We start from the raw sequence: 14,653 nt of genomic DNA on the forward strand, positions 1-14,653 counted from the left end.
AAAATTGCTGTTTTTATTTTTATCCCTCTCTCTAGTGACTCTTGCGTGGAGTTTCACATCTTGGGTATTGCTATCCCATACGTCACTAGCTCATGGACTCTTGCTAATTACATGAAAGAAAACATAATTTATGTAAGAACTTACCTGATTAATTTCTTTTATATTGGCAAGAGTCCATGAGGCCCATCCCCTTTTTTATGGTGGTTATGATTTTTTTGTATAAAGCACAATTATTTCCAAATTCCTTTGTTGATGCTTTTTACTCCTTTATCACCCCACTTCTTGGCTATTCGTTAAACTGAATTGTGGGTGTGGTGAGGGGTGTATTTATAGGCATTTTTAAGTTTGGGAAACTTTGCCCCACCTGGTAGGATTGTATATCCCATAAGTCGCTAGCTCATGGACTCTTGCCAATATGAAAAATTAATTTTATCAGGTAAGTTCTTACATAAATTGTTTTTTTTAGTTATGCTTAATGAAACAACTTTACAATATTATTTATTTTGCCCCCTTTTATCGAAATTAAGCTCTGTAAATTGCATGGCCTCTAATTCACAGCACTTGAAATGCACCTTGCTTACTTCTCAAGGCTAACCCTGCTAATGTCTTTACCTAATTTATATTTAACTGATAACAAATACATAACAATGCACTCTATACTTGAATTAGGATCATGGCTAGCATTGTTGTCTGCATCTTCATGCCTGGATTGGCTCCCTTCAAATAAGCCAAGTGGTGGGTGGAGTTAGACTATTGACAACCAATTGCAGCAAACGGTTTGTTTAAACTTTTTTTTTTTTTTTTTTTTAGACTACACTGATGTCATCCTATAGCAACACAACAGAAATGTCTTCTAATTGCAAAGTGTTTTCTGTCCCTTTTTAATAAATTGTTTATGCAAATTCCAATGTTTCCACTAATTGTCTCCTTGATTACAAGTACATACTTGAGTTTTTGTGTATCTTTTTTTTTTTTTTTTTTTTTTTAACAGGTGGTTGCACCAGTGAGGGAGACTTGTGCTCAAACATTAGGTGTAGTACTGAAGCATATGAATGAGAGTGGTGTACACAAAACTGTGAAGATCTTACTAAAGTTATTAACACAAGATCAGTGGGAAGTAAGACATGGAGGATTGCTAGGCATAAAATATGCTTTAGCAGTTCGTCAGGTATTTGTCTATTTATTTTTTTTAAAGTCTTTACCATAGTGTCATTCTGCCTTTATGTCATAACCTGTTTAACTTCCTTTTGTATTTCTTTTTACAGGATTTAATTAAAACTTTATTACCTAAAGCTCTGCCAGCAATAATTGAAGGTCTTCAGGACCTTGATGATGATGTACGTGCTGTAGCTGCTTCATCTTTGGTTCCTGTTGTGGATAGTCTTGTCAAGCTTCAGTTTAAGCAGGTGATAAATAGTTTTATCTCTTCTTCTGTAATTTTGTTAATTAAAAAAGGCAGCATAAGAAAAGTGAGCGCATTAAAGAAATGTAGTTACCATTGTTGCGCGGCTGCCAATAAACTACTACATTTTTGGCATTTCACCAAACTTGGATGTATCTACAAATTACACAGTGGCAATGATTAAAAAAGAAAAAAGTAAATATCCCTGATGTAAAATGTATAGCTAAAAAATATTTTATGTAATATAAATTATTTTAAATTGACGGTTGTGATGGTATTGGAGATTGGGGGTTACCTCCGTGGTATGGAATAGTACTCCTTAATAGTAATGGGCCGATCTGGTTTTCACGGGCTTGGTTGGATTGCTTAGGATGAGTGGGAAAGGGCCAGATAGTTTTCAGTTTATAAGGATAGCCCTGGGATATTGAGAGGTACAGAGACAGCCTAGTCCTCTGGACCTTGTTTGTACTCAATTTTTTTTTCCCCCTCTAGCATCTTGGACTTATTATAACAGTTCTGATTTAATGGTTTTACTTGAGAGTTGCCCTACTCGGGCATTGTTTACTTTGTTTGAGACAAAGCAATATATAAGGCCTACTTGATGGTCTGTGTACTTGATAAACAATATGTCCTACAATGTTTCTTTTCTGTGACCAGAAGTCCACAAGAGGCTTTAATTTTAGTGGGAGACCCATATGTTGTAATACCTTGTAGAAAACTGAGGTGTATCACTATGTGTCAAGTCTTTTTGGTCTCTAGACTTCCTTGCATACTGTGGTGTACTATTGCGACACGTTGTCAGTTGTAACATTTATACATAGTTTGTTTTAAACCCTCTGTCCTTTTTCTTTACTGTATGCCTAAACACCTCAATAAAAAAAGTTTTGTTTTTTTTTAAAAATTGTTTTGTCTAACCTGTTCATTTTAGGTTCCTTTTATTCTCAACACTTTATGGGATGCTCTCTTAGAATTGGATGATCTGACTGCTTCTACTAATAGTATTATGACACTTCTCTCTTCGCTCCTAATGTATCCTCAAGTTCAGCATTGCAAGTAAGTTACTCATGATAGTAAAGTTTTCTCCAAAGCAGTGTAACAAGATACAAAAGTAATTTGAGGAGGAAAAACATAGATTTATCTGTTTTACTTTTGTCTGTTTTACATGACGTAAATGGATTCTGCTAATGCTTTCTCTAAGACAGTGGCTTCCAAACCACTTCTGACAGCACCTGGCATGTTAATTAGCGGACAGCTCTAAATACAACTTCTAAGAATTGCGTCAATTTTATGTTCATGCATCATTTATTTTTATATCTTGAAATGCTAAAAGGTTCCTAGTTTATTTGATTGGGATTGATTGTCCTAATGTGTTTCTTTAGCTGAAGACCATTTTATAACCAGTGAATATTTTATTAATTTTAAGTGAGACATGAAAAGAGCTTTTTTCTTTTGTACAGTACATCTTACAGTAAGTCTTACACCTTAGACCTTGCTCAGTTTTGTTAAATGACTTTAACAAGTTTTCGGTTAAATGTTAAAATACATGTTTGGTGTCCTTTTCTGATTACTATGACATTTGGCATGTGAAAACTTATGTGGGATGATCGTACTGAAATATGATCATGTTGCACTATGTTTGCTGTACATACAGCAAACTATGTGCTTCATTAAAAAGTGTCCTTTGTTTTAGATCTGTGTAGACCCCTTACAGATGGAGTTATTCGAAAGCAAAGTTTTATATTTGGAAATATATGTTAATATATATTTCTCTTGTAAAGGTGTATCCAGTCCACGGGTTCATCCATTACTTGTGGGATATTCTCCTTCCCAACAGGAAGTTGCAAGAGGACACCCACAGCAGAGCTGTCTATATAGCTCCTCCCCTAACTGCCACCCCCAGTCATTCTCTTGCAACTCTCGACAAGATAGGAAGTGTAAGAGAGATGTGGTGAGTTAGTGTAGTTTTTACCTTCAATCAAGAGTTTATTTTTAAACGGTACCGGCGTTGTACTGTTTTACTCTCAGGCAGAAATTAGAAGAAGAATCTGCCTGGAGGTTGATGATCTTAGCGGTTTGTAACTAAGGTCCATTGCTGTTCTCACACATAACTGAAGACTATGGAAAGAAAACTTCAGTTGGGGGGACGGTTTGCAGATTACCTGCTTTGAGGTATATTTATTTCTAGAGAGATAAGGTCTAGAAAATGCTGACAGAGGCTTGTATATTTGAGGTAAGCCTGATGCAGTGATTTAACAACGACTGGGATCATGCTTACAAAAAAGGGTAATATTCATGTTAATACTCATATTACTTAGTGTCAAAACGTTTGCATGGTTTATAGGAAAAAAAAAACGTTTTTTCTCTGAGGGTGATAAATCTTTATTTGGGGCCTAGTTTTCCACATGGCTAGTCAGATTACTCCTAGGAGTACTTTTTTAAGGCCCTCTCACATCGAGTGCATGGTGGGAGGGGCCTATTTTCGTGCTCTAAATGCGTAGTTGATATTCAGACTGAGACATCAGCTTCCCTAAAGGAGTCCTCTGGCATCTAGGACCACTATAGAGGGTTTTTTCCTGCAAAAATTGTGTTTAAGGGCAGGTAGGAGCCACAGCAGAGCTGTGGCAGTGTGTTTGACTGTTTAACGTTTTTCAAATCCGGTTTGGGGCCTAAGGGGTTAATCATCCATTTGCAAGTGGGTGCAATGCTGCTTTAGTCCCTTATACACACTGTAAAAATTTTGTAGAGTTTACTACTTTTTAACACTATTTTGCAGTTTATGTGGTAGTTTTTTTTCTCTTAAAGGCACAGTACTGTTTTTGTTTAATTGCTGTTTCACATTTATTAAAGTGTTTTCCAAGCTTGCTGGTCTCATTACTAGTCTGTTAAACATGTCTGACATAGATGAAACTCCTTGTTCATTATGTTTAGAAGCCATTGTGGAACCCCCTCTTAGAATGTGTACCAAATGTACTGATATTTCTATAAGTTACAAAGACCATATTATGGCATTTAAAGATTTATCACCAGAGGTTTCTCAGACTGACAAAAGGGAAGTTAAACCACCTAGCTCTCCCCATGTGTCAGAACCTATATCTCCCGCTCAAGTGACCCCAAGTACATCTAGCGCGTCCAATGCGTTTACCTTACAAGACATGGCGGCGGTTATGACTAATACCCTCACAGAGGTATTGTCCAAACTGCCAGGGTTACAAGGAAAGCGAGACAGCTCTGGGGCTAGAACAAATACAGAGATTTCTGACGCTTTAGTAGCTATGTCCAATATACCCTCACAATATGCAGAAGCCGAAGCAGGAGAGCTTCTATCTGTGGGTGACATTTCTGATTCAGGGAAGGCGTTACTTCAGTCTGACTCTGAAATGACAGCGTTTAAATTTAAGCTTGAACACCTCCGCTTGTTGCTCAGGGAGGTTTTAGCAACTCTGGATGACTGTGACCCCATTGTAGTCCCAGAGAAATTGTATAAAATGGACAAATACTTTGCAGTACCTGTTTACACTGACGTTTTTCCAGTCCCTAAGAGGTTTTCTGAAATTATTACTAAGGAATGGGATAGACCAGGTGTACCGTTCTCTCCCCCTCCTGCTTTTAAAAAGATGTTTCCCATAGATGCCGCTACACTGGACTCGTGGCAGATGGTCCCTAAGGTGGAGGGAGCAGTCTCTACCCTAGCTAAGCGTACAACTATCCCCGTCGAGAACAGTTGTGCTTTCCTAGATCCAATGGATAAAAAATTAGAGGGTTTCCTTTAAAAAATCTTTACACAACAAGGTTTTATTCTCCAGCCTCTTGCATGCATTGCCCCAGTCACTGCTGCAGCGGCTTTCTGGTTCGAGTCTCTTGAGGAGGCTCTACAGGTGGAGACCGCGTTAGATGATATTCTAGACAGGATTAAAGCTCTTAAGTTAGCTAATTCCTTTATTTCTGATGCCGTTTTTCATTTAACCAAGCTAACGGCTAAGAATTCAGGTTTTGCCATTCAGGCGTGTAGGGCGCTATGGCTTAAATCCTGGTCAGCTGACGTTACTTCAAGGTCTAAGCTTCTCAACATCCCCTTCAAAGGGCAGACCCTATTCGGGCCTGGACTGAAGGAGATCATTTCTGATATTACTGGAGGAAAAGGTCACGCCCTTCCTCAGGATAGGTCCAACAAATTAAGGACCAAACAGACTAATTTTCATTCCTTTCGAAACTTCAGGAGTGGCGCAGCTTCAACTTCCTCTAATGCAAAACAAGAGGGAAATTTTGCCCAGTCCAAACCAGTCTGGAGACCTAACCAGGCTTGGAACAAGGGGAAGCAGGCCAAAAAAACTGCTGCTGCCTCTAAGACAGCATGAAGGAGTATCCCCCGATCCGGGACCGGATCTAGTTGGGGGGCAGACTTTCTCTCTTCGCCCAGGCTTGGGCAAGAGACGTCCAGGATCCCTGTGCTCTGGAGATTGTTTCCCAGGGATATCTTCTGGACTTCAAAGCTTCATCTCCAAAGGGGAGATTTCATCTCTCACAAATATCTGCAAACCAGATGAAGAGAGAGGCATTCTTACATTGCGTTCAAGACCTACTGGTTATGGGAGTGATCCACCCAGTTCCAAGGGAGGAACAGGGCCAGGGTTTTTATTCAAATCTGTTTATAGTTCCCAAAAAAGAGGGATCTTTCAGACCAATCTTGGATCTCAAGATCCTAAACAAATTTCTCAGGGTCCCATCCTTCAAGATGGAGACTATTCGAACCATCCTACCTATGATCCAGGAGGGTCAATATATGACTACCGTGGACTTAAAGGATGCTTATCTTCACATTCCGATACACAGAGATCATCAGTTCCTCAGGTTCGCCTTCCTAGACAGGCATTACCAGTTTGTGGCTCTTCCCATTCGGGTTAGCCACGGCACCAAGAATCTTTACGAAGGTTCTAGGGTCCCTACTGGCGGTTCTAAGGCCACGAGGCATAGCGGTGGCTCCTTACCTAGACGACATTCTGATACAGGCGTCGACTTTTCAAATCGCCAAGTCCCATACGGACATTGTTCTGGCCTTTCTGAGGTCTCACGGGTGGAAGGTGAACGAAGAAGAGAGTTCTCTCTCCCCTCTCACAAGAGTTTCCGTCCTAGGAACTCTGATAGATTCAGTAGAAATGAAAATTTTTCTGACCGAGGTCAGGTTGTCAAAACTTCCAACTTCCTGCCGTGCTCTTCATTCCACTTCTCGGCCATCAGTGGCTCAGTGTATGGAAGTAATCGGCCTAATGGTAGCGGCAATGGACATAGTTCCGTTTGCCCGCCTACATCTCAGACCACTGCAACTTTGCATGCTCAATCAGTGGAATGGGGACTACACAGATTTGTCTCCTCTGATAAATCTGGCTCAAGAGACCAGGGATTCTCTTCTCTGGTGGCTATCTCGGGTCCATCTGTCCAGGGGAATGAGTTTCCGCAGGCCAGAATGGACTATAGTGATGACAGATGCCAGCCTTCTAGGCTGGGGTGCAGTCTGGAACTCCCTGAAGGCTCATGGTTCGTGGACTCAGGAGGAAGCCCTCCTTCCGATAAACATTCTGGAACTGAGAGCGATATTCAATGCTCTTCAGGCTTGGCCTCAGCTAGCTGCGGTCAGGTTCATCAGATTTCAGTCGGACAACATCACGACTGTAGCCTATATCAACCATCAGGGGGGAACAAGGAGCCCCCTGGCAATGTTGGAGGTTTCAAAGATAATTCTACGGGCAGAGGTTCAGTCTTGCCATCTCTCAGCTATCCATATCCCAGGAGTAGAGAACTGGGAGGCGCATTTTCTAAGTCAGCAGACTTTTCATCCGGGGGAGTGGAAGCTCCATCCGGAGGTATTTGCCCAGCTGATTCAACTATGGGGCAAACCAGAACTGGATCTCATGGCGTCTCGTCAGAACGCCAAGCTTCCTTGTTACGGGTCCAGGTCAAGGGATCCCCAGGCAGCGCTGATAGATGCTCTAGCAGCGTCCTGGTCCTTCAGCCTGGCTTATGTGTTTCCACCATTTCCTCTGCTCCCTCGTCTGATTGCCAAGATCAAGCAGGAGAGAGCTTCAGTGATTTTGATAGCTCCTCCGTGGCCACGCAGGATTTGGTATGCAGATCTGGTGGACATGTCATCCTTTCCACCATGGACTCTTCCGCTGAGGCAGGACCTTCTACTTCAAGGTCCCTTCAAACATCCAAATCTAATTTCTCTGCGTCTGACTGCTTGGAGATTGAACGCTTGATTTTATCAAAGCGTGGTTTTTCCGAGTCGGTCATTGATACCTTAATTCAGGCTCGAAAGCCTGTCACCATGAAAATCTATCATAAAATATCTTCATTGGTGTGAATCCAAGGGTTACTCATGGAGTAAGGTCAGGATTCCTAGGATATTATCCTTTCTCCAAGAAGGATTGGAGAAGGGATTGTCGGCTAGTTCCTTAAATGGACAGATTTCTGCTCTGTCTATTCTTTTGTACAAACGTCTGGCTGAGGTTCCAGACGTTCAGGCGTTTTGTCAGGCTTTGGTTAGAATCAAGCCTGTGTTTAAACCTGTCGCTCCGCCATGCAGTTTAAATTTAGTTCTTAAAGTTCTTCAAGGGGTTCCGTTTGAACCTTTGCATTCCATAAATATTAAACTTTTATCTTGGAAAGTTCTGTTTTTAGTAGCTATCTCTTTGGCTTGAAGAGTTTCAGAGTTATCTGCTTTACAGTGTGATTCCCCTTATCTGATTTTTCATGCAGATAAGGTAGTTTTACGTACCAAACCTGGGTTTCTTCCTAAGGTGTTATCTAATAAGAATACCAATCAGGAGATTGTTGTTCCTTCATTATGTCCTAATCCTTCTTCAAAGAAGGAACGTCTGTTACACAATATTGATGTGGTTCGTGCTTTAAAGTTTTATTTACAAGCTACGAAGGATTTTCGTCAAACATCTGCTTTGTTTGTTGTCTACTCTGGACAGAGGAGAGGCCAAAAGGCTTCGGCAACTTCTTTCTTTTTGGCTAAGAAGCTTAATCCTCTTAGCTTATGAGACTGCTGGCCAGCAGCCTCCTGAAAGAATTACAGCTCATTCTACTAGAGCAGTAGCTTCCACATGGGCTTTTAAACATGAGGCCTCTGTTGAACAGATTTGTAAGGCGGCGACTTGGTCTTCGCTTCATACCTTTTCTAAATTCTACAAATTCGATCCTTTTGCTTCCTCGGAGGCTATTTTTGGGAGAAAGGTCTTACGGGCAGTGGTGCCTTCCGTTTAAGTTCCTGCCTTGTCCCTCCCTTCATCCGTGTCCTAAAGCTTTGGTATTGGTATCCCACAAGTAATGGATGAACCCGTGGACTGGATACACCTTACAAGAGAAAACAAAATTTATGCTTACCTGATAAATTTATTTCTCTTGTGGTGTATCCAGTCCACGGCCCGCCCTGTCATTTTAAGGCAGGTGTTTTTTATTTTTAAACTACAGTGACCACTGCACCCTATAGTTTCTCCTTTTTTCTTGCTTGTCTTCGGTCGAATGACTGGGGGTGGCAGTTAGGGGAGGAGCTATATAGACAGCTCTGCTGTGGGTGTCCTCTTGCAACTTCCTGTTGGGAAGGAGAATATCCCACAAGTAATGGATGAACCCGTGGACTGGATACACCACAAGAGAAATAAATTTATCAGGTAAGCATAAATTTTGTTTTCTTTCATGTAATTAGCAAGAGTCCATGAGCTAGTGACGTATGGGATATACATTCCTACCAGGAGGGGCAAAGTTTCCCAAACCTCAAAATGCCTATAAATACACCCCTCACCACACCCACAAATCAGTTTTTACAAACTTTGCCTCCTATGGAGGTGGTGAAGTAAGTTTGTGCTAGATTCTACGTTGATATGCGCTCCGCAGCAGGTTGGAGCCCGGTTTTCCTCTCAGCGTGCAGTGAATGTCAGAGGGATGTGAGGAGAGTATTGCCTATTTGAATTCAATGATCTCCTTCTACGGGGTCTATTTCATAGGTTCTCTGTTATCGGTCGTAGAGATTCATCTCTTACCTCCCTTTTCAGATCGACGATATACTCTTATATATACCATTACCACTACTGATTTTCGTTTCAGTGCTGGTTTGGCTTTCTACAACTTGTAGATGAGTGTCCTGGGGTAAGTAAGTCTTATTTTCTGTGACACTCTATAAGCTATGGTTGGGCACTTTTTTATAAAGTTCTAAATATATGTATTCAAACATTTATTTGCCTTGACTCAGGATGTTCAACGTTCCTTATTTCAGACAGTCAGTTTCATATTTGGGATAATGCATTTGAATAAATCAATTTTTTTACCTTAAAATTTGACTTTTTTCCCTGTGGGCTGTTAAGCTCGCTGGGGCTGAAAATGCTTCATTTGATTGCGTCATTCTTGGCGCGGACTTTTTTGGCGCAAATTTTTTTTTTCTGTTTCCGGCGTCATACGTGCCGCCGGAAGTTGCGTCATTTTTGAAGTTTTTTTGCGCCAAGTGTCGGCGTTCCGGATGTGGCGTCATTTTTGGCGCCAAATAATGTGGGTGTCTATTTTGGCGCTAAAAAAAAATATGGGCGTCACTATTGTCTCCACATTATTTAAGTCTCATTATTTATTGCTTCTGGTTGCTAGAAGCTTGTTCACTGACATTTTTTCCCATTCCTGAAACTGTCATTTAAGGAATTTGATCAATTTTGCTTTATATGTTGTTTTTTCTATTACATATTACAAGATGTCCCACGTTAACACTGAGTCAGAAGATACTTCTGGAAAATCGCTGCCTGGTGCTGGATCTACCAAAGCTAAGTGTATCTGCTGTAAACTTATGGTATCTGTTCCTCCAGCTATTTGTACTGATTGTCATGACAAACTTGTTAATGCAGATAATATTTCCTTTAGTACTGTTACATTACCTGTTGCTGTTCCGTCAACATCTAATGCTCAGAGTGTTCCTGATAACATAAGAGATTTTGTTTCTAAATCCATTAAGAAGGCTATGTCTGTTATTCCTCCTCCTAGTAAACGTAAAAAGTCTTTTAAAACTTCTCATTTTTCTGATGAATTTTTAAATGAACATCATCATTCTGATTCTGATAATGGTTCTTCTGGTTCAGAGGATTCTGTCTCAGAGGTTGATGCTGATAAATCTTCATATTTATTTAAAATGGAATTTATTCGTTCTTTACTTAAAGAAGTCCTAATTGCATTAGAAATAGAGGATTCTAGTCCTCTTGATACTAAATCTAAACGTTTAGATAAGGTTTTTAAATCTCCTGTAGTTATTCCAGAAGTTTTTCCTGTACCTGATGCTATTTCTGAAGTAATTTCCAGGGAATGGAATAATTTGGGTAATTCATTTACTACTCCTAAACGTTTTAAGCAATTATATCCTGTGCCATCTGACAGATTAGAGTTTTGGGACAAAATCCCTAAGGTTGATGGGGCTGTCTCTACTCTTGCTAAGCGTACTACTATTCCTACGGCAGATGGTACTTCCTTTAAGGATCCTTTAGATAGGAAAATTGAATCCTTTCTAAGAAAAGCTTACTTGTGTTCAGGTAATCTTCTTAGACCTGCTATATCTTTAGCGGATGTTGCTGCAGCTTCAACTTTTTGGTTAGAAGCTTTAGCGCAACAAGTAACAGATCATAATTCTCATAGCATTATTAATCTTCTTCAACATGCTAATAATTTTATTTATGATGCCATTTTTGATATCATTAGATTTAATGTCAGGTATATGTCTTTAGCTATTTTAGCTAGAAGAGCTTTATGGCTTAAAACTTGGAATGCTGATATGTCTTCTAAGTCTACTCTGCTTTCCCTTTCTTTCCAGGGTAATAAATTATTTGGTTCTCAGTTGGATTCTATTATCTCAACTGTTACTGGAGGGAAAGGAACTTTTTTACCACAGGATAAAAAATCTAAAGGTAAATTTAGGTCTAATAATCGTTTTCGTTCCTTTCGTCACAACAAGGAACAAAAGCCTGATCCTTCATCCTCAGGAGCGGTATCAGTTTGGAAACCATCTCCAGTCTGGAATAAATCCAAGCCTTTTAGAAAACCAAAGCCAGCTCCTAAGTCCACATGAAGGTACGGCCCTCATTCCAGCTCAGCTGGTAGGGGGCAGATTACGTTTTTTCAAAGAAATTTGGATCAATTCCGTTCACAATCTTTGGATTCAGAACATTGTTTCAGAAGGGTACAGAATTGGCTTCAAGATAAGGCCTCCTGCAAAGAGATTTTTTCTTTCCCGTGTCCCAGTAAACCCAGCGAAGGCTCAAGCATTTCTGAATTGTGTTTCAGATCTAGAGTTAGATGGAGTAATTATGCCAGTTCCAGTTCTGGAACAGGGGCTGGGGTTTTATTCAAATCTCTTCATTGTACCAAAGAAGGAGAATTCCTTCAGACCAGTTCTGGATTTAAAAATATTGAATCGTTATGTAAGGATACCAACATTCAAAATGGTAACTGTAAGGACTATCCTGCCTTTTGTTCAGCAAGGGCATTATATGTCTACAATAGATTTACAGGATGCATATCTGCATATTCCGATTCATCCAGATCACTATCAGTTTCTGAGATTCTCTTTCCTAGACAAGCATTACCAGTTTGTGGCTCTACCGTTTGGCCTAGCAACAGCTCAAAGAATTTTTACAAAGGTTCTCGGTGCCCTTCTGTCTGTAATCAGAGAACAGGGTATTGTGGTATTTCCTTATTTGGACGATATCTTGGTACTTGCTCAGTCTTCACATTTAGCAGAATCTCATACGAATCGACTTGTGTTGTTTCTTCAAGATCATGGTTGGAGGATCAATTTACCAAAAAGTTCATTGATTCCTCAGACAAGGGTAACCTTTTTAGGTTTCCAGATAGATTCAGTGTCCATGACTCTGTCTTTGACAGACAAGAGACGTCTAAAATTGATATCAGCTTGTCGAAACCTTCAGTCACAATCATTCCCTTCGGTAGCCTTATGCATGGAAATTCTAGGTCTTATGACTGCTGCATCGGACGCGATCCCCTTTGCTCGTTTTCACATGCGACCTCTTCAGCTCTGTATGATGAACCAGTGGTGCAGGGATTACACAAAGATATCTCAATTAATATCTTTAAAACCGATTGTACGACACTATGACGTGGTGGACAGATCACCATCGTTTAGTTCAGGGGGCTTCTTTTGTTCTTCCGACCTGGACTGTAATTTCAACAGATGCAAGTCTTACAGGTTGGGGAGCTGTGTTTGGGTCTCTGACAGCACAAGGGGTTTGGGAATCTCAGGAGGTGAGATTACCGATCAATATTTTGGAACTCCGTGCAATTTTCAGAGCTCTTCAGTCATGGCCTCTTCTAAAGAGAGAATCGTTCATTTGTTTTCAGACACACAATGTCACAACTGTGGCATACATCAATCATCAAGGAGGGACTCACAGTCCTCTGGCTATGAAAGAAGCATCTCGAATTCTGGTATGGGCGGAATCCAGCTCCTGTCTAGTTTCTGCGGTTCATATCCCAGGTATAGACAATTGGGAAGCGGATTATCTCAGTCGCCAAACGTTACATCCGGGCGAATGGTCTCTTCACCCAGAGGTATTTCTTCAGATTGTTCAAATGTGGGGACTTCCAGAAATAGATCTGATGGCCTCTCATCTAAACAAGAAACTTCCCAGGTATCTGTCCAGATCCAGGGATCCTCAAGCGGAAGCAGTGGATGCATTGTCACTTCCTTGGAAGTATCATCCTGCCTATATCTTTCCGCCTCTAGTTCTTCTTCCAAGAGTAATCTCCAAGATTCTGAAGGAATGCTCGTTTGTTCTGCTGGTGGCTCCAGCATGGCCTCACAGGTTTTGGTATGCGGATCTTGTCCGGATGGCCTCTTGCCAACCGTGGACTCTTCCGTTAAGACCAGACCTTCTGTCGCAAGGTCCTTTTTTCCATCAGGATCTCAAATCCTTAAATTTAAAGGTGTGGAGATTGAACGCTTGATTCTTAGTCAAAGATGTTTCTCTGACTCTGTGATTAATACTATGTTACAGGCTCGTAAATCCGTATCTAGGGAGATATATTATAGAGTCTGGAAGACTTATATTTCTTGGTGTCTTTCTCATCATTTTTCCTGGCATTCTTTTAGAATTCCGAGAATTTTACAGTTTCTTCAGGATGGTTTGGATAAAGGTTTGTCTGCAAGTTCCTTGAAAGGACAAATCTCTGCTCTTTCTGTTCTTTTTCACAGAAAGATTGCTAATCTTCCTGATATTCATTGTTTTGTACAAGCTTTGGTTCGTATAAAACCTGTCATTAAGTCAATTTCTCCTCCTTGGAGTTTGAATTTGGTTCTGGGGGCTCTTCAAGCTCCTCCGTTTGAACCTATGCATTCATTGGACATTAAATTACTTTCTTGGAAAGTTTTGTTCCTTTTGGCCATCTCTTCTGCCAGAAGAGTTTCTGAATTATCTGCTCTTTCTTGTGAGTCTCCTTTTCTGATTTTTCACCAGGATAAGGCGGTGTTGCGAACCTCTTTTAAATTTTTACCTAAGGTTGTGAATTCTAACAACATTAGTAGAGAAATTGTGGTTCCTTCATTATGTCCTAATCCTAAGAATTCTAAGGAGAAATCATTGCATTCTTTGGATGTAGTTAGAGCTTTGAAATATTATGTTGAAGCTACTAAGAATTTCAGAAACACTTCTAGTCTATTTGTTATCTTTTCCGGTTCTAGGAAAGGTCAGAAGGCCTCTGCCATTTCTTTGGCATCTTGGTTGAAATCTTTAATTCATCATGATTATGTTGAGTCGGGTAAAACTCCGCCTCAATGGATTACAGCTCATTCTTCTAGATCAGTTTCTACTTCCTGGGCGTTTAGGAATGAAGCTTCGGTTGATCAGATTTGCAAAGCAGCAACTTGGTCTTCTTTGCATACTTTTACTAAATTCTACCATTTTGATGTGTTCTTCTTCTGAAGCTGTTTTTGGTAGAAAAGTACTTCAGGCAGCTGTTTCAGTTTGAATCTTCTGCTTATATTTTCAGTTTTTTTCTTTATAAGATTTAAACTTTATTTTTGGGTGTGGATTTTTTTCAGCGGAATTGGCTGTCTTTATTTTATCCCTCCCTCTCTAGTGACTCTTGCGTGGAAGATCCACATCTTGGGTAGTCTTTATCCCATACGTCACTAGCTCATGGGCTCTTGCTAATTACATGAAAGAAAACATAATTTATGTAAGAACTTACCTGATAAATTCATTTCTT

The 14,653-nt window shown here is 40.3% G+C and overlaps 1 protein-coding gene across 1 annotated transcript in view; it reads left to right on the forward strand.

Moving 5' to 3' along the window:
* The window catches only part of BTAF1 (B-TFIID TATA-box binding protein associated factor 1), a gene marked incomplete in the record, with an annotated part of 442,652 nt that overhangs the window by 236,220 nt on the left and 191,779 nt on the right, over positions 1 to 14,653 (forward strand). Inside the window, 3 exon segments of the mRNA XM_053692938.1 lie at positions 992 to 1,168; positions 1,266 to 1,406; positions 2,331 to 2,455. Coding sequence (XP_053548913.1) covers positions 992 to 1,168; positions 1,266 to 1,406; positions 2,331 to 2,455 — 443 coding nt within the window.

The sequence above is a fragment of the Bombina bombina genome, chromosome 9 (genome assembly GCF_027579735.1).
Source record: "Bombina bombina isolate aBomBom1 chromosome 9, aBomBom1.pri, whole genome shotgun sequence".
Classification (NCBI taxonomy): Eukaryota; Metazoa; Chordata; class Amphibia; order Anura; family Bombinatoridae; genus Bombina; species Bombina bombina.